Source organism: Pogona vitticeps, chromosome 5 (genome assembly GCF_051106095.1).
Source record: "Pogona vitticeps strain Pit_001003342236 chromosome 5, PviZW2.1, whole genome shotgun sequence".
In the NCBI taxonomy this organism is placed as follows: domain Eukaryota; kingdom Metazoa; phylum Chordata; class Lepidosauria; order Squamata; family Agamidae; genus Pogona; species Pogona vitticeps.
The window spans coordinates 71,142,229-71,162,388 of NC_135787.1; the positions used below are offsets into that span (position 1 = coordinate 71,142,229).

The following is a 20,160-nucleotide window of genomic DNA, read 5'->3' on the forward strand; positions in this document are numbered from 1 at the left end:
AGAAATATTTCTTGTGTATGAAAATATGCACTTGGATATAGGCTCTCTTCACTTCTGTGTCTGTGGTCAAAAAGCTTGTTTTCTAGGCCTGTGGTAGAATTGTCACAATTTTGCTCAGAAGGACCAGATATTCAGTTTCCCATATATGACAGACAGCTTTACCGTCAGCTAAGATTTCTTTCACCAAACTTTCTCAAAGTTTGGTGAAAGAAAAAAATATATATTTCTTTCATTTTATATCCCGTCTTCTCTTCCATGAACAAAAGACAGTGCATTTGTTTCTCTTTTTCCTGCTTTACCCATATAGAAATGCTGTGAGTAAGCCTAGCTGAGAGAAAGTTATTAACTTAAGGCCATCTGGTGAAGTTTTCAGCTTTAACTTGGATGCCCAATCCAACATCCCAATTACTATACTATATTAGCCTTCATTCTCAATAAAAATGCGTGATCTGATTAAGTCAGATGCCCTGCTTTCACTTTCTCTTCTTGCTGCCTCTCCCAGCAAGGTTTGACAGCATAAATTGTACAGGCAGTATTCCTTTTGTTTCCCATGCATGCTGGATTTTCAGATGTTCAACTTCAGGCTATCTTATTCTGACCATTTTGTTAGTGCCATCTTGGAGATTTTTCTGTTGATATGAACATGTACAAGTCTGTGATTAAATTCATTCAGAGTGTGAATAACTGGCTGTTTGAATCTTGTTGTTGCTGTTGTTAGATACAGCAGGAAGAAAAATCAAAGCTGGAACAGGAAATATCAGAGTTGGAGAGCGCTGTTCATAGAGTAAGTGTTGATAGAGCATGCTACCTGCCAACATCAGAATTAACTCAAGAATCAAAATAGGACATGATTAGTTGCTTTATGATAACTTACCACTTTTGGATTGGAAGTATGACATTTATCTTTTCATGATTGTTTAAATCATGGCACTGTTGATATAAATTAAGTAGCAATTCTTGTTCATATTCCTTATGGCAAGTATGTTATTATGGGCTTTCATGCCACTATTTTGAGCTATAGGATTGATTATTTTAGTGGAATTTACAATGGAAGGTGCTTAAGAGCACTTACAGTTTTGTAATGCTTATTTTATTTGTTTGTTTGAATTATGCTTAGATTTTTGGTTAACTTTAAAAAAATGAAAATTAAATTTCCATGCAAAAAAAAATGCCACACGTAGAAGATTCAGAAAACTTTAATTTCCTGTTTGTGCTGTAGCTGGAAAGAGAACGTCATGATCAAATAACTACGATTTCATTACTGAAAGACAAAATAGTCTCCTTAGAAGATGAATTAAATGCTAAGTCTCATCAGCTCTCCCAGTCATCAGAAGATACATCACAATTTAAGACAGAGTTAGTGTCACTTCAGTAAGTTCAACTATTTATTTGTATCTTAGTATGATAACCGATGTTTTACATGAAGTTGTTACACTTTACATGAAATCAACCCCTAAACTGAATCTACCAAATCCATACCAGTCTGAGAATGATGTTGGAAGTTATACTCTTTAATTCCAAATAAAAGGAATAGTCTAGTATCGAGGGAAAGACACACTGCATATGTTGGAAAACCATTTGTAATTAATGTATTCGCGAAGGCTTTCACCGCTGGGATCTAATAGTTGTTGTGGGTTTTTCGGGCTCTTTGGCCGTGTTCTGAAGGTTGTTCTTCCTAACGTTTCGCCAGTCTCTGTGGCCGGCATCTTCAGAGGACAGCACTCTGTGCTCTGGTGTAGTTTGCTTGAGAGTGGAGTATTTATGGCTGTGAGATGGGCTTTTTTCTTTTTTTGTAGAGGGGTGATTAGTGTGTCTTGTTGTGGGTGTATTGTTGTGATAAGAAGGAGAGATTATCTGTCACTGTGGTTGATGGGTGTCATTAGCTGGTCTTTTGTGTGTAGTCATCCCCAGTCCTTGTTGCTTGGTAGAGGTCACTTTTGCACTGTGTATTTTAGGGCATGTTCAGCTACTGCAGCTTTTTCTGGTTGTTTTCGTCTGCAGTGTCTCTCATGTTCTTTGATTCTGGTGTGGATGCTTTGTTTTGTGGTTCCAATGTATACCTGGCACAACTGCAAGGTATCTGGCATATTCCTGCAGTTGTGAGGGGGTCCCTTCTGTCCTTTACTGACCGTAACATTTGTTGTATTTTTGTGGTGGGCTTGAATACTGTTTGTAGGTTGTGTTTTTTCAAAAGTGACCCCTTTGATGTATGGCAGAAAGACTTTATTTGTGGGTGGCTGTTTTTCTTCTTCAGTTTGGTGTTGTTTTCTTGGTTTGATGGGTCTTGTGATTTCATTTTTGGAGTAGCCATTTATTTGCCTGTAGGGCCCAGTTCAGATGGTTGAATTCAGTGCTGAGAAACTGAGCTTCACAGTTCCGATTTGCACGGTCTACCAGTGTTTTGATTATGCCTCTTTTTTGCTGTGGGTGGTGGTTGGAGTTTTTCTGTAGGTATCGGTCTGTGTGGGTGGGTTTTCTGTAGACCTTGTGTCCTAATCAGAGGTCAGTTTTGCGTATGACCATAACATCTAAGAATGGGAGTTGGCCCTCTATTTCTTTTTCCATGGTGAATTGTATATTTGGGCAGATGCTGTTGAGATGGTTCAGAAATTCTTCCAATTTTTCTTCACCGTGGCTCCAAATTGCGAAGGTGGCATCCACATATTGGAACCAGACCATGGGTGCGAGGGGTGCCGAAGCCGGGGCAAGTTTTTCGAAATGCATTTGTAATTACTTTATGTGTTATAGTATTTAGTTACATTATTTTATTAATGATAAACAGGTTTTGGTGGTGCCCTGCTCTCATTAATCTCTAAATTATATCACTATTTCACCAGAGGCAAGGTTACGTTTCTTAAAGGTACAGCATTCAGTGGTGGTATGCATTTCTAGCTGATGTATTGGCAATATACTTTTCTGTCATGGAATTTAATAGGAAAACCTAGCATCTTCACAAAGGCAGTGAAATTTAAGAGATGATTCTTGACTTTGCAGGACATCAGCAATAAGGGGTAGCTTTAAAAGTCGACACTAATTCCTGTTTCTATGACTACAGTGTTACTGATTTAGCAACTATAATACTCATTGAGAAAACCATGGAAAGCATTGATTCATTTTGTGCCACAACCCAGTGTGCTTGCAGTTTTTTACTTTGGGGTTATCATATTCTGTTGTAGTTACATTTAAAAATCTGTTTTTGGGTTTCTTCCCTCCTCATCTCCGAAATGGACAATTGATTCTGAAGGCTACTAAATGAACAGATGCAAAAGTCTCTAGATGAAGTACAGCATCAGTTGTCTCTTAAAGAGGATGAACTTCATGCAGCTCAAGAAGAAATTGCAGTGCTGGAAGAGAAAATAGGTGACTGCTGTTTCATTTGCTAGAGAAAAATAATTGTATGATTTGAATGTTCAGATCATACAGTGGGGTCTCGACTTAAGAACTTAATCCGTATTGGAAGGTGGTTCTCAAGTCGAAAAGTTCTTAAGTCGAATCTGCATTTCCCATAGGAATGCATTGAAAACCATTTAATCCGTATCTGCTCTTTTCTGTCCATAGAAACTAATGGGAAGCTGCTATTCTGCCTTCTGCCACTAGAGGGGGATATTTTCTTTCTTTTTTTCCCCTTAGGTTCAGGGAAGGCAGGGAACACTAAAGGCAGCACTTTAGAACTCTTTTTTTTAAAAACGAAGCCAATTTTAAATAATGTTTTAAAGCATGTTGTGCTGATTTTTTCAGCACAAAGGCACTCAGGCAGGCTTTTTAGGTGCTGAGCAAGCCTCCGGAAGCCTGCTCAGAGCCAGCCGATCAGGGGAGAGGAGCGGGGAAAACCACAAAATGGCTGCCAGGCTCTTTCTGGGTGTCGGCTTTTAGCTCTTTCCTGCTCTTTTTCCTGTGGTTTGGGGGCTACCAAGGCCTGGTAAGTGACTTTATTTAACAGTACAGTATTTATTTTTAAGTTTCTGACCCTTTTCCCCCCTCCAGAAGCCTCTAAGGGGAGGGAGGGGGGACTTTTTCCCCTGTTCGTAACTCGAGGGAAGTTCGCATGTCGAGTTCTTACTTTCCCTATAGGGCAGGTTCGTAACTCGAATTGTTCGCAAGTCGGGTCGTTCGTAAGTCGAGACCCCACTGTAGTTAAATGAAACTAGGGCAGATAGTTCAACAAGGAAGTCTGGACTATTTGTTTATTTCTTCCCAATGTATATTAAAAACCAATAAGTAGCAGCCCCATAGTTGAATCTGATCTGGAATTTACAGCCCCTTGTTCCTCTCCAGCCTTGCTGAAATGTTCACAGCAGTTGCAGAGGGAAACGGGAAGGACTAGTACATGTGAGTTGGGCTTATCTGATGTGCTGTTGCTGCTCCATCCTTGTGAGACATTTTCCACTGGGGATGAGGGAAGGAGATAAGAGTTCTCCATACAAGCTGAGAAACACATTGAAAGGGAACCCCAAAGAGGATTTGAACAAATAAAGTTTCCCTTTACTTGCCTATTTATGTTCATCTCTTTTATAGTATGTTTTACATATTGTAGAGGATAGTGGAGATGGAGCACTACTCTCAGAGTACTACTCTGACAAGTACTCCCACTCTGGAAAGATTTTAGTTCTTTAAAAAAAAGCGAAGTGTGCTGCTTATATACCACTCCATAGCGCTCCAAGTACTTTCTGGACGGTTGACAAATTAATTATGCAGGCTACACAATACTTTAAGAGTATTGTATAAAAAGGGACTGAAATTAAAAGATCTTTTCCAGTAGATTTTATAGGAAAAAGCTTTTAATTGGCCTATCATTCTTTGTACCCGCCTCTTTTCCTCATCCTGTCAGGCTACTTCAGAAGTAAAATTATTTGCCAGTCAGGAATCTATATAGTTCTGACCAATTGACTGCACTGAACAGATGCACCAAACACCTGTGTCTACAGAGCTGCAGTTTTAAATGTCTCTTAACAAATCAGCAAAGTAAACTAAACACTTGGTTATTTTCAGATAAGTTCAATAACAAAAGCTCTACACAAGAGGAGACCATCCGTGTCCTGAGAAGTACTATTAATGTTTTGGATAAAGAGAAAGATACTCTACAGGAAAGTATAGATGAAAAGACAGAAAAAACTGCATATCTAGAAGACAATTTAGCAAACAAGGTTTGTATACAAAGTATGGAAGATATTATTTGAACCTCTTTATAACAGAAAAAGTTATTATTCCTTATTGTATCACTGGCAGGCAATTCTTTGAGTGTGTGTTTTGAAAAGAATTTAGGAAGGGACCCACTGAAATAATGATTAAACAAAAAAGAAGAGAAAATCCAATGCATTGTTCTGAGCAAGCTCTATAAACATGTGGGAGATACCACTTCTCATGCAAAGATCTGCATTCCCCTATTTTGCAAATGTATCTGTCTTGCTGCTATGTGTCATATTTCATGCCATTTAAAGGGTTTTTAAGACCTCAGAGAGCAGACTCTGTTTTGCTGCTCTCAAGTTTTCGTATCTGTAAGTGCTTGCAAGTGTAGAATGATGTGTTTTAATAGAAACAACTAAACAAAGTTGGAATATGACTTCAGAAAATAAGTAAATTGTTCACAGCTTCCTAAAAGCTTTGCTTAAAAAGCAGTTTATTAAAGGGACAAAATAAATCAGAAATATTATTTTTATAAAAATAATTTGTGGCCAGAATCCTAGTACTGTTTTATGTTATATGAAACAGCCACTCATTAACAAGGTGCCGATTGTGTTCATGGCATCTGTCTGATCATGCAGTCAGGCATACAGCTGAGAACACAGTCAATACATTGTTAATGAGAGTCTTGTTATCGCTGCAGCTTATAAGATTTCCTTTTCATCAGTAAGATTTTGGCCTATGTTTCAGAATAGGTTCAGCAAATTCACCAAAAACAGTGCATTTATTATTGTGTTTTAAAATTTATTCTAAAATACAAGTTGCCTATATTGTTCTACTAATGATGTAAAGGAAATTATGATAATAAATGGCAATTATTTTTTGTCAAGACCCCTTCAGCCGGCAGTTCTTTTCCTCTCTCTGTCCTCCCTCCTCCCACAGGAGTCTGGCTGCTCACATAGACACAAGGAAATACATTGTCATGTGAGACCCACATGCTTCTCTGCTGCTTTCTGAGAATTATGTTTCTCTTTCTTACCACAATCAATGTTTCAAACAAGAAAAAGCAAATGGAAAACAATTTGTGTGTCAAAGGACTGAATCTGTGCGTTAATATCCTCATCCTTAGTTCTCTTTGTGTTTTACTGTCTGAACCATTTGTTGTTCATGTTGTGGAGAGGTGTCAACTTAGGTGAGCTCATATTCTTTCCTAAAGAGGTATATGTGTGGAAAATACAAGTGCACTAATGACCACATACTTCTATAGATATGGAATGCAGTTGAAATAAGTGAACAAATTGTTTGATACATATGCACCAGGAGTAAATGACTCAATATGTGAATAAGATAAATTTAATAGGTGCTTCTGTGAACATTAAAGACTATTCATTAGAACCCCTACTGCTTCAGTCATTTCTAAAATACTGGACTACCAGAGATTACTAATGACTGGTTGGTAAGAGCTCTATATTACTGCTATACACCTATTATAGAACCTTTGAGATATCTGTTCTTGGTTACTTCCAAGACAACCCAGCAGTGTTGCTCATGTAGTTCATTGATAATCTTTTTAGACTTTGAATTGCAGAAGATAAGATTACTTAGGTGCTAATTTTATCTCTTTCTATAGGAAAAAACTATCCTCAATTTGCGACAAACACTTTCGCAATTGGAATCATCATTAGAGTAAGTGGTAATAACAGAAATAAGTATTTAGATTATTCTTAACATTTGGTGTCCTGCCTACATTGCAGGAGTTTGTTCTGCTTCTTAAAAATCCTGTTAATAACTTTCCAATTCATCCATATTCCAAAGTATGTGGCTGCACAGGGAACACACAAAATATGACACAGAAAGGTGGTTTGATTTTTTTTTCTGTGCAAAGATCATATGCACAAATTCAAATGGGAATACCATAGAAGAGCTGGGCTATATGTTTGGCTTTAAATATACAAATGGCAGAGGGGACATGATGTCTGTTGATGTAAGAAAATTGAACAACAGCTAAATGTTCTACAACTAACCCAATTAAGTGCATGTATATGACTAAATTGTACTTGAAATTTAACCTGAGATAGCTAAATTCTTTAACTTGTTCTAGAACATTATTCTGTAATGTTCAGAAGAAGTTCTTCCAAACTGTAGAGAAAACTATAATATTACACTTTGCAAAACTCCTGGATAGCAAATTGATATTACAATAGTCTGCAAAAATCATCATTAGGTGTTTTAGGCCCAGCTGGGTTAAAAATAAAACTACCAACTAAAATTGCATTTAGTAATAGTGGAATTTTCTGGAGAATGAAGTTTTGGAAAATGACCTGCAACCATTTTCAAGGTGAGGGCCAAATCATTCAAAATGCATCCCTGTTGAAACCTCACTGCCCACTACTCATGATCTCATCCCACCTGAATTACTGTGTTTCTCTGCCAATTGAGCCAGAATCACACAATGATCTAATGTGGATCTGTTAGAACAGAAACCAGTCTGTTCCATTCCTAAGACTTTTTGGGTTTCCATCCATGCTGGCAACATATCAGCTAAATTCCTTGCATGAAACTAGCCAGCAATGGATAATTCCCTGATGAATGTGGCTCTCCTTTTTTAAAAGATAGGAACTATTATTGTCTTAGTCCATGATATAGGTACCCTCATGCTTTTAACTATTAAAGAGGGTGACTAAAGGAGACCACAATCCCAAATGCTTTTATAATAATTTAGAGGAAATCCCATGTGGGCTGAAGGTCGTCCTAAATTTTAGCTTATCAATCAGATTTCCTTTGCTTCCCTGGAGACCATTCCAGCATGTTAGGAGGTATGAAGTATGTGAGATCATTCTCTCCACGTAACAGGTCATAGAATATGTTGAAAAATGTTCCTTCCATGCCCATGCAGGTACCAGGCAGTTAAGAGAACCTTGCCAGTTCTTGGGCTGCTCAGAGAGTTTCAGTATAGCAGCAGGTATTTGCCGGGGAGGGACGGAACAACACACAACAGTATACACAACAAATCTGAGCAGGATCTTGGTGTGTTGAAGAAATTGTGGTTAAAACGATGGCTTAGTATTATGTCTAAATGCAGCCACTGACATCTTAATTGCACAGTTGCTTGGAGATTCAATTAATAATAAAGAAACTTGAGAAATTATGTTTACGGTAAAGATAGAATTATAATTTAAAATCTGTTGCTAATATCTTTAAAAAATGTGATGGATCATACAATATAAACCTAAACCTATTTATGATAATTTGTCTTAATTACTAAAATATGATAATGATATAGAATTATATACCATAATGCAAGAAGATAAATTTTGTTTAAGGTTTTCCAAATCCCCCATTTGCTAGCCAATTAAAGGATGCCTTAAGTGGTAAAGACCGTGAACTGGCCAGTCTCCGTCGTCAGCTTGATGCAGCCCACTCCGAACTTGGAGAAACTGGCAAGGTTAAAGAAATGGCCGTGAAGGAAAACAGACGACTGCAGGATGATCTGGCCACAATGGCAAGAGAAAACCAGGTACAAAGATGGATCATAACAGTGCATGTTATAGTTATTTCAAGTACTGTTTCCTTGAATTAAAGCATTAAAAATGAATTGTAAGCTTTTGAAGCTTTTGGATAATTTATTATTGCAGCTAAAGCTAAATAAGTATTACTCATTTAAGTGAAATTAAAGAATACAAAAAGACTATTCTAGTTAAAAGAAAAGTGAACTTTAAACCTAGAGTGGAGATGCTGAAAGACCAACAGAGTACATGGTATCTGAGCAGGGTAAAATAAAGAGAAGATGAAAGCAATACATTGAAGAAGTATGAAAAAGATATGCAAGGATAATAGAGTACAGTGGTGCCCCGCTTGACAACAATAATCAGTTCTAGGAAAATCGCTGTTAAGCAAAATTGTCGTCAAGCGGGGGTGAAAAAACACATTGGAATGCATTGAAAACCGGTTAATGCATTCCAGTGAGGAAAATACCTCATCGTCCAGTGAAGATCCTCCATAGGGGAAGCCATTTTTGATCGCTGTCTTGTGAAAATAGATCCGGAAAACAGTGGGGAGCCATTTTGTGAACCGCTGATCAGTTGTTTTTAATCATCGTCTTGTGAACAGTCAGTTCATGAAGCAGGGACCTAATCATCTTAAAGTGAAAAAAACCATAGGAACCATCGTTTTGCGATCGCTATAACTTGTCGTCAAGCAATTTCATTGTCAAGTGGGGTCGTCATCAAGCGGGGCACCACTGTATTTTGAAGAGAAAACCTGTGTTATGAAGAACTTGCAGTTTTGGAAGGTGAAGTGCTAGCTGCCATCAAAGCATTTGAAAGAAAGAAATCGCCAGGAGTACATGAGATATCAATAGAATTATTTTAAACTAGGGAGACTGAATTTGTTAAAATCTTTAAAAGAATATGCCGACAAGTATGAAAAACAAAACAGTGGCCCACCAGTTGGAAGTGTTCAATATATATTCCAGTCCTGAAGAAAGGAAACACCAATGAGTGCACTAACTATAGAACAATTCCATTAATTTTCTATGTAGATGAAGTGGTTCTCAACAAAGACTCACCACATATAGGCTGAGAGGCATGGGTTTTTCAGATTTTTTTACTACAAATCCCATAATTCTATACTTTGGGGAATTTAACCTGGTACCCATACCTACAGACACCCAATTGTGCTCACCTGGAACAAAAGGCCTAGCTGGGAAGGTTTAATGGCCTAGCTCCATCCTAGCTTTGTGTTAAGAAATGATGCTCCCAGCTAGCAATGGGGTAGCTTCATTTGTAGGAAGCTAGGATAGAGCTAGGCCTATGGTAAGCCATGAAATCTTTACAACTAGGCCTTTTCTCCAGATGAGCCACATGTTGATATCTGTAGGTGTGGATCGAATTAGTGGATTTGTAGTCCCAATCCAACATTTTAAAAAAATCACATGCCTATGGACTGAAATTCTGTTGCTTGTTCAACAAGCCACAGTAGTGACAGAATATACAGAAATAGAATGGTTTCCCGTAGGCAAATGTGTTAGACAAGGGTGTACTTCATCTCTCTATCTCTTTAATCTGTATGCTGAACATATATGGAAAGCTGGATTAGATTCAGATGAAGGAGGAATGAAAATTTTTAGAAGAAACAACTCCATGTAGAATGCACGTTTGACATCATATTGGTAGAAGGAAGTAGCAGTGACTTGATGAAGATGAACGCAGAAAGTATTAAAAATGTCATTGAACATTAACCCATTAAGAGAAAAATCATGACTACAGATGAACTATTGTAGCTTTAGTGTTGACAATGAAGAAACTGAAATTGTCAAAGATTTTCTTTACTTTGGTAAGTCATCAGTCCAAATGGAGACTGCAGCCAAGGAATCAAAAAAAGACTGAGCTGGAAGGGCAGCTAAGAAGAAAATATAAAAGATCCTCAAAAAATCCTCCCCACTGGAAACCAAGGTCAAGAACATCAACATTATCATATTTGCAATTACTATATGGATGCAAAAGCTAGACAGTAAAACAACCACAACAACTGGAAAAATATGATTCATATAAGTGTGCTGGAAAAGAGTTTTATGGATACTGCAGGCTGTTAGGAAGATACCTAGATGAAATCAAGCCTATCTACTTTCTGCAAGCCAGAGGTTGGAAATTTGATGCCCCGCTGTGTATCCTAGGAGAAGAGCCAGTGTGTGGCTTTGGGCAAGCTGCACAGTCCCAGGGTAGCCACAGAAGAAGATAATGCTCAGTCACTTCTTAGAATAATACCTAGAAAAACCCTGGAAAGGGTCGCCTGAATCAGAACTGACTTGACAGCACATACTTATTATGTACAAGAATATACAACCAACAGTTAACTATGTTTTATGCCTTGTTCACTAGCTTTCTTTTTTACCACTATAGATGTTCTGTTGTGAATATGTGTGAAATCTAAAAATAGTTATCAAGTAAATAATTGAAGAGAAAAGTGAACCTCAAGCCATCATTGACTTAGTTCTCCATTTACTAAACCTGTGTCTAAACTTACTATTTTGCAATGTAGGTGGAAACTTGCATGACTGGGCGTTTTTCTATTTATATCTGTATATAAAAAACCTATAAGGTAAAACTGTCTATTGAAAATTGATAAAATGAAAACTGACATTTTAAATGATTTTTTCCTTTAAAGAAGTATTCTTTTGTGTGAGTAAGCTCCGTATGACATATGAACTAGCAGGTTTACCAGATGAGATTAGAGTTGTTCTGTTTGGATATAATATATCTCATTATTTTGTATGTAATTTAAATAGGCAATTTCCACTGAATTGGAACTAGCCTTACGTGAAAAAGAAGAAATGAAAATTAGAGTTCATAATTATATAACTGAAGTCTCCAGATTTGAAAGTTTAATAGCCTCAAAGGTGAGGAAGTGCATCTTGAAAATTATCATGAATAATTTGTAAACAAAATGTACAGTATCATGTTTTAATGTCATTAGTAGGCCCAGGTATTCTGCGAATGAAAGTAACCCAAACTGCATAAAGGAAAAAAATTATAACTGTTGTAAATTTTGTAAGTAAATCAAATGTAAGGATACTTCTTTTACTTAATTCTGCATTCCAAAGAATTATGTTAGACACTAAACATATGCATCTCTGAATCAACTGGAATTTAGATGAGCTCTTCTCTTGATTTCTCTTCTCATCAAGGATTGCCAACATATTTTCAAATTCATGTTCACAACTTGAGGGCTGAACATTTTCTTTAAAATAAACTTAAGTTACAGCATGAATTAGCAGTCTTGGCCAATCAGTAGAAGATTGTACAGATGGCGAGGGTTTCCCAGGAGAAAACTGAGCTCTCAAATTTTATAGGAAAAGTTGCAGTTCTACATAGAACTGTTGTAGCCCAGACCTTGCTAAACAAAGTATAGGGACATACTAAGTTCTGCAACCCCATATATTTATTTAACTAACTAGTACCTGTGACGCAGCCTTATGCTGAAGCCCATAGAAATGGTTGGATGATGCCCCTTCTCAGAATGCTAAATTCTGAAGCATTTCCACATTCTGCATGTATGACTGTAGCACGAGATTATGAATGCCCTTCTGTGACAAGGTCCTTCTTTGGCCGGGGGGGGCACTTGTAGTGAAGGCGGGAAAAAGACATGGAGGCTGATCCTTTTCTTCAAAGTTAACAATTTTATTGGAAACATAACCTAATTCAACAGGATCAAACGGATCCCTTGACATGTCGTCAGTTAACAAGTTATACCTTTTCGGCTTCACAACCTCGACCTCCTCCGCTCTACCTAAAAGGGAGCCGGGCCGAACCACTCCCGATTGGTTAGAGGTCGTAAAGGAGTGCTCTGGACTGCACAAACCGTCCCGCAACAGGGATGGCGGGCCCAGTCTCCCTCCAAAGGCTTCCGTTGGAACTCCGGTCCAGGGCAAATCACTTTCCGTCCCCCAAGGAAATTCCGCGGATAAACTACGACTGTCCATTCTAAGGGGTCGTATGGGCGGCCTCGACTACCTGGCAGGAGTGGATCTGGTAACAAGCCACCTCCCAATTGTAGATTCAGAAATTCCCGCACGATGTCGGCTGATTCCCCTGACGACAGCATGGGCTCTGTTTGGACTCCTTGATCCACGTACCGCCCTAACTTTCCCTCCGTTGACAAAACTGAAAAAACGCGTGCTTCCCCCTCTTTTACCTCCTCCCAAACAATGAGGTCTAGCTCCGCCCCTCCTTCATCAGCTAGACACACCTTGGTCGATTTTCCTCTCACTTCCTCTGCTTGATCTATTTCAACCAAGATCCCTTCCACACAACCACTCTCCTCCACGGGTCTGGTCTCCTCAGAGGACGGCACACTTTGTCTCACACCTTCATTTAAACAGATGAGTTTATTCGTTTTACAGGAAAAAACTATCTAAAATAATTCAAGTTACAGACCTAAATCCAATTGCTAGGGTTGCCTAGAGTGTACTCATTGTCTGAAATCCTGTTGCTTACCATGGTAAGGGTATAATGAAATTCCAAGATCTCCCTTAAAGTTTCCCATCTGTGGAGGAATCACTCCAGCCTTGCCCCAAAAAAGAGTTGCTGTGCAGTAGGACCAAAAAGCAGTGTTGGGCTGGTTCACTATCTCATTCACAGTGTGTGATGATCAAAAAGTAACTTGCACCAGAGTGCCACAAGTGGTCCAAAATGTAAGCAATTGCCTCATCTGTTCACAGCCTTAGTCACAATTAGAAGAGCCCCATTGAATCAGTGGGGATCTGGTGAGCCAACTCCTCCATAAATTCAGTTGATTCTGTGGACCCACTCTAGTTGTGATTTACTGTGCAACAGGATTTCAGACATTAAATCAATTGGTGAATTGTTAACATCAACACTTAGGTAAGATCTGTTGATTCAGTGGGAGAAAACAAATGGAATTTGGCCATAACCCTATCCCATTTATTTGAGATTTACTGGCAATTGTTGTAATTTCTTGCTCCTTGTAAATGTAAGGGTCTGACTTTATGTAAATCAGGAATCTGTGTGCACCATTTGGAGTTATGCAGAAAGGTTTCCATTCAGCAACTCACATTTCAGATCTTCCTGTTGTTTTTAGTTATGTTTTATACTTAAAACCTGTAGCTAAAATATGTACATGCAGACATCGGAACTGGAGTTAAAGATCTTCATTTTATCCAATGTATCATTTTTAAAGTAAGTACAGCAAGCTAAACATATAGAGTTCTATCTTTGTTGTATGTTGTAAGCATACTTTTTGTCAAATTACAAAAACTGCATCTTCCTTAAACACTCTGAGGTCCCAGTTAAAGGACTTGCCCTGACTGTAAGAAGGATGGTGTTGTCTGTTGTAGGTGAGTGGAGTGGTGGTGGTGATATGTGGAGAATGATCTGCATAAAGGATGGAACTTTTGGGTTTTTTGGACTGCAACTCCCAGAATTTGCCTAGAGTTCCCGAAGGCAGATTCTGGACGCTGCAGCCAAAGGTCCATAGAGTAGCTTATGTTTCCTACACTTGGGCTTCCATTGATATTATTAGCTTTTCAGGAAGAAGAAGGAATCTGTCCTGGTGGTGTCTGGAAGTGGCAAGGCTCCATTGGAACTGCAAAGATGCATGGGATATTAGTATTACTGCCCATTAGGCTCTATAGAAGTCACTCTTCAAATGGCTACCTGATCCATAAACCCTTCCTTTTTCTTGAAAAGCTAATACTTGCAATAGAGGTCCATATGTAGATGTAAGCTGTTCTGTGGATGTTTATGTTTTTGTCTGCAGAATTCTGGGGCAATTCTGGGAGTTACAACCAAAAAAAAACTGTAAGACCCATCCCTAATACACATTCATGTTTCCTTGCCTGGGTATAGTAAAGCAGATTGCTGATTTGGTTTGTAAGCTTAAAAGAATTAAATGGGTGGTGGGAGAATGTGTTTGCTTCAGTTATTCATTGCTCATGGTTTGGATGTTTCTGTTTGAACTAGGAAAGAGAAAACAAGGAGTTGTTAGAGAAGTTCCAGATGCTGCATAGCCAAGCTGAAGACTGGGAAGTAAAGGCCCATCAAGCTGAGGGACAAAACAGTTCTGTACGACTGGAACTACTTTCAGTTGATACTGAGAGAAGGCACCTTAGAGAGAGAGTGGAATTGTTGGAAAAAGAAATTCAGGAGGTAATTATCAGTACCAGCTGATTGTGCAGCCTGGTTCTTTTTTCTAATGTGTTTTATTAATCTAGTGCCTTGGCATTAACTGGAGGTTTCTGCAAGGAGCAGGTGTTGTTAATTAAGCAGCAGGATATGCCAAAGGCAAAACTAATTTCAGGTCTATTTCTGTTCTTGTTGAATACATGTTCAGTCTTGCAAATAGTTGTACGTGTATACTGTATTAGTCATAAGAAAACTATTTCAAGTTTATGGTTTTTTTTCTTGTATAGGTAATTTTTATGTCACAAGGGACCTTTCAGTAGGATACTGATTGAACTCTCACACATGTGCATGTAGTGGTTGTAATTTTTGTCCTTCATTTAGCATATCATTGCACACCAAGCCTATGAATCACAGATCTCTGCAATGGCAAAAGATATGGCTAGACTGGAGGAAAATCTCAGACGTGAGAAAGAAGAGAAATCTTCAATCACTGTTGATATAACTTCTGTTAGAGACTTGTGTGTTAAACTGGAGTCTGGCAAAGACGTTCTCCAGCGTCAGTTAATGTCCAAATCTCTGGATTATGAGAGGGTAAGTGAGAAAGAATTTATTCTTAGCCTATCTTAAATAAATTCCACATTTTACAGAACTAATGAAATGTTGACACCAAAATATGGTACCAATAGACAGGATTCTGTGACAAATTAATTTAAGAAAGTTACCCTCTTCCCCACTAAAGCATTCTGTAATCCCTGAAAAGTCTCCTGAGCAGTGTGAGATGGGAAACCTTTGTTCTGTAATATCTGTCTTAACTTATTTGTTTGTTACTGTGTGTCTTTTTACACTGCCTTGAATTCCTTGGAAGAACAGTTAGATATTAATGGTATTGCTAGTTAATCAGTTATTCACCTCCCAACATTCTAGTTATGGTAGCTAGTTTACTTTTTTCCCGGTGTTATGGTTGTGTTATTCAGACTGAGAATTGTGTGTCCAAATCTAAATAGCTGTTTGAACCGAGGCCAACATACAGTATTCTATCCTTGTAGTAAATTGCATTCTTATACTAACTTGTTTGTAGACGTTGATAAATCTCTAAGTCAAGTGTTTGTACACATTATTTTTGCTACTTGATGCAGATATAATTCTTACACATTTGGTTTGATTTTATTTGCTGTAAAGTCAGCAGAATGTGTCTTTACTTTTGAGCCTTAACCAAACACTGGAAATACTTTAAATACAGTGACTAAAATCCTATTGTGTAACTTATGCCTATGTAAGGCTAATGACATCATTTTGCAGACATAGATGAAAACTTCGGCCAGTAAATAAATAATAATGAAGGAAATCTGTAAGCTGATAATGGGAAGAGTCAAAAGTAGGCTCAGGATCAGGCTTGCCCTGGCCCAGCTCAAAGTACAGTGGTGCCTTGCTTAACGACAATAATCCGTTCCAGGAAAATCGCTGTTAAGTGAAAACATCGTAAAGCGAAAATAAAACCCCATTGAAACGCATTGAAACCTGTTCAATGCATTCCAATGGGGTAAAACTCACCGTCCAGCAAAGATCCTCCATACGGCGGCCATTTTCGCTGCCTGTATAGCGAGGAATCCATCCCTAAACATAGCGGGGAGCCATTTTAATCACCCGGCGGCCATTTTGAAACTGCCGATCAGCTGTTCGAAAAACGTCGTTTTGTGAAGAATTGGTTCCTGAAGCAGGGAACCGATCATCGCAAAGCGAAATTCCCCCATTCAGACCATTGTTTTGCAGTCGCAATTGCGATTGCAAAAAGATCGTCGTTAAACAGTTTCGTCATAATGCGGGGCAATCGTAAAGCGAGGCACCACTGTATAAGCTCATGTATAAGAGGGACACCAGCAGAAGAAACTGACTTACTGGTTTGGTTAGGACAGGTACAGTACATAACATTTTATAATGGCTGGTTCTAATCATAAATGCAAAAATCTGTGATACCTTTTGCTAATCAAGATTTTCAGTGCTAGGCCCAACCATAGAAGCCATACAGTGGGGTCTTGACTTGAGAACTTAATCCGTATTGGAAGGCGGTTCTCAAGTCAAAAAGTCTGTAAGTCAAGTCTCCATTGACCTGGAGTGCATTGAAAACCGATTAATCCCGTAACAGGCCGTTTTTGTTCCATTTTGATTTTTTTTCTGGTCTGTAAGTCAAATCTCAGTCTGCAAGTCAAACCTAAATTTTGTGGCCAGAGAGGTCTGTAACTCAAAAAGTCTGTAAGTCTGTAAGTCAAGGGTCCACTGTATTGCTTTGCATCTAGATATTGTTAAAGTAGTTAAATGTTGACAGTTGAACATAGTTAGGAACAATAAATTAGGGTAAATGCTGATCTGTGTGTTTGTGTGAAAGAGTGCCTAATACCAGGTGGGACAAATTCTTTTTATGCTTTAGGTTGTGTCAGAACTAGAAGATGCAAAAGCTGAAGCAGAACTGTTAAAAAAGCAGTTGTCAAGTGAGCGACTGACAATTCAAAACCTGGAAACACTCTTGGCTACCAGCAGAGATAAAGATTTTCAGCATCATTTGATAACCCATGAAAAGGATTCAGAAATACAGCTACTCAAAGACAAGTTAACACTTGCAGAGAGCAAACTGTATGTTCTAAAGCACAAAACTTCAATTTTTACAATGTTTTTTTTTCAACTGTTGTTTAGTAATTAAAGTGGAGGTAATTAACATGCTAAAATCTGACAATTTTTTATAGTAAATCTCTGTGGGCAGAACTTATAACCTTAGAACCTCTTGTTCTACACTTGCCTCTCAAGATGAAATGCATTTAGTGATGTAGCATGTAGCATTTATTTGGAAGTAGGGATATATAGCCTCTCATTGTCAGGGAAGAACTGAGGGGGGAAAAAACCAGTTCTTCCTACAGTGAGATTTTGCTACACAAGTTCCCTCCCCAAGAAATCTCACAGGAAATTTAGTGACATTTCCCAATGTTTCATAGTTGTTTTTTAATGGAACAGATACCCAGCTGATCTGGGCTATTACAATTCCTGCACAGAAAAATGTATTTTGTATACAGGATTCATGCTGAAAGAACATAAGAAACACCAAGACTTCACAATACTGCTAACAGTTCCCATGCTGAACACCTTTAGAGTAGAGTGTCTGTCCCTGCCTCCTCTGTCATTATATTCTTCTTCTCATGATGATTGCAGAGACTGAATATTGAAATATTTCTATATCCAAAAAGAACTCCTGAATGCTTTGTTATATGTAGAACCTGCATGGGAACAAGAATGTTTCCTTTTTGGATGGTGAAGGCCATGTGAAGAAAGTGACAACAGAAGAGTAATGGTTAGGCATTCCCCTCTGAGTATGTTCAAACCATCAGCTCATATAACTGCTGGATGGCTCAGTGGTTTAGGTATCAAGTGGAGAAGCCAGGGGTCGGGAGTTCAATTCCCCACTGTGCCTCCCTGACAGGGATAGACTTGATGATCCATAGGTTCCCTTCCAGCTCTGCATTTCTAAGATTATTATTATAACACCTGAATAGTACAGTGGACCCTCGACTTACAGATGGCTCCACTTTCAGACTTTTCGAGTTACAGACGTCTCTGGCTGCAAAATTTAGGTTCGACTTGCAACCGGAGAATCAGCCTACAGACCAGAAAAAACCCGAAAATGGAACAAAAATGGCCGGTTATGGATTAATCGGTTTTCAGTGCCTTGTAGGTCAATGGAGCCTCGACCTACAGACTTTTCAAACTGCAGCCGCGGTTCCGATACGGATTAATTCCGTAAGTCGAGGGTCCATTGTACTGTAGTAAGGAAACACGTGAAGCTGCCTTAAAGAGTTAGTTCATGCAAGAGAATGAAAGTAGACTTCTTCCAGATGGTTGGGAGATGTGATCATACATTCCTACTTCTCATTAAAGTATCTCTGTGCAACTTTGACCTTTTGTAAGGTCAAAGATGACTGAAAGGAATTCAGTCAGCAGCATAAGCAAGGTTCCAGCTAAGTTGGGTGCGCGTGCACATCACTCCGCTTCCCTCCATGCAGCTATCTTTCTCCTCCGTGCAGCAATAGAGTCACGCATGCACGGTGAAGCCGCGTGAGAGCGAGACGGAGCCCCACTCACAGGGCTGAAGATTAGAGGGTATGTTGAGCAGAAGGAAATCTGTACACAGGTCTCAAATCCTAGTTTCAGATTAACGTGCATCCAAGTATGCATTCTTCACTTGGAGTGGTGGCTTAAGCATTTTCTACAATACTCATTTTTAACTATAAAGTACTATCTTAATTTTGTAGAGCTATGTGTGCTTGCAGTTGCATGCATGCCTTTTGCATGTATTTTAATAAGTTCATTGTTTCTTCTCCTTGTTTATATTTGTTTGCATTGCTTGTAGCTATTTTTCAAGTTCCTTACACATACCATCTGTAACTGTGTAATTTTAAAGACTTTTTTCACCAATCTTTTCAGAACAAGTCTTAATAGAGAAGCTTCTATACTCCGAAATAAAATGGCGCAATTGCAGGCTGATTATGACATTTTAAAAAGACAGCTGACAACAGAGCGATTCGAACGGTAAGTGAATTTGCTTTAAAGAAATGCATTATCTGAATTCTTTTTTTTTAAGAAAACAGTGAGGAAAGTGCACACAGTTCTACAAAGAAAATTATATTAGAAGTTTGATCTAATATTTACCTATTTATTTAATCTGTTTCTTAGCTGCTTTTCAGTGACATTGCCTTTAAAAGGTGAGCTAGAGACTGAAATATATTTCATATCACCTAAAAATTCACAAACTATTATGTTAAATATAAACAATAATTCAAAATAAGATAGATGCAATAGAATGTAATTATAGAATAATCATAAAACGTAAATATTATCAGAACTCAGCTGAAACCCAGGAAGGGCACATGAATCTTTAAAACCCTCTTAAAAGTAGACATGTGTTACTAGTCATGTATCACTGGAAGAAGATACCATAGGATAGATAAGTGTCTATTGAGAAGGTGTTGTCTTTAATACCTACCAGACCTATTATTCTTAATGGTAGATCAATGAATATGGCCTCCTAAGATTGTCTCAAAAGTATCAGGGTTGTAAAAGTGTAAGCAGTTTTTCAAATAACCTGGAGCCAAAACCAACAATTTTGGTTTCTGAGTTGTCTTCAGAGGCAGCCCTATGTAGAATGTATTGTAATAGGTCTGACTATAACTAGAATGTGCCCGAGGGAAGCCAGGCACAAGAGTGATGAGTCTAGAAGGAATCCCATGCTAAGAAGCTGACTCTTCAGGCAGAATGAAACCTCATCCAATAACAGTTTGATCCTTTAATACAGATCAACAGGTTTTGTCATCCCAAGCAGCTCCTTCTTGTGTGGGTTAAGTGGTAACATGTTTGC

The 20,160-nt window shown here is 38.3% G+C and overlaps 1 protein-coding gene across 11 annotated transcripts in view; it reads left to right on the top strand.

Moving 5' to 3' along the window:
- Positions 1 to 20,160, top strand: part of CEP135 (centrosomal protein 135) — a 50,409-nt gene that overhangs the window by 24,321 nt on the left and 5,928 nt on the right. For 9 of the 11 annotated variants that reach the window (XM_078394688.1, XM_078394686.1, XM_078394692.1 and 6 more), the window contains exons 14-24: positions 719 to 784; positions 1,220 to 1,371; positions 3,245 to 3,360; positions 4,990 to 5,144; positions 6,752 to 6,807; positions 8,470 to 8,638; positions 11,408 to 11,518; positions 14,601 to 14,786; positions 15,144 to 15,353; positions 17,188 to 17,390; positions 19,230 to 19,334. In XM_078394688.1, coding sequence (XP_078250814.1) covers positions 719 to 784; positions 1,220 to 1,371; positions 3,245 to 3,360; positions 4,990 to 5,144; positions 6,752 to 6,807; positions 8,470 to 8,638; positions 11,408 to 11,518; positions 14,601 to 14,786; positions 15,144 to 15,353; positions 17,188 to 17,390; positions 19,230 to 19,334 — 1,529 coding nt within the window. The remainder of the gene's footprint in view (positions 1 to 718; positions 785 to 1,219; positions 1,372 to 3,244; positions 3,361 to 4,989; positions 5,145 to 6,751; positions 6,808 to 8,469; positions 8,639 to 11,407; positions 11,519 to 14,600; positions 14,787 to 15,143; positions 15,354 to 17,187; positions 17,391 to 19,229; positions 19,335 to 20,160) is intronic. The other 2 variants (XR_013545840.1, XR_013545841.1) reach the window with 1 other exon arrangement.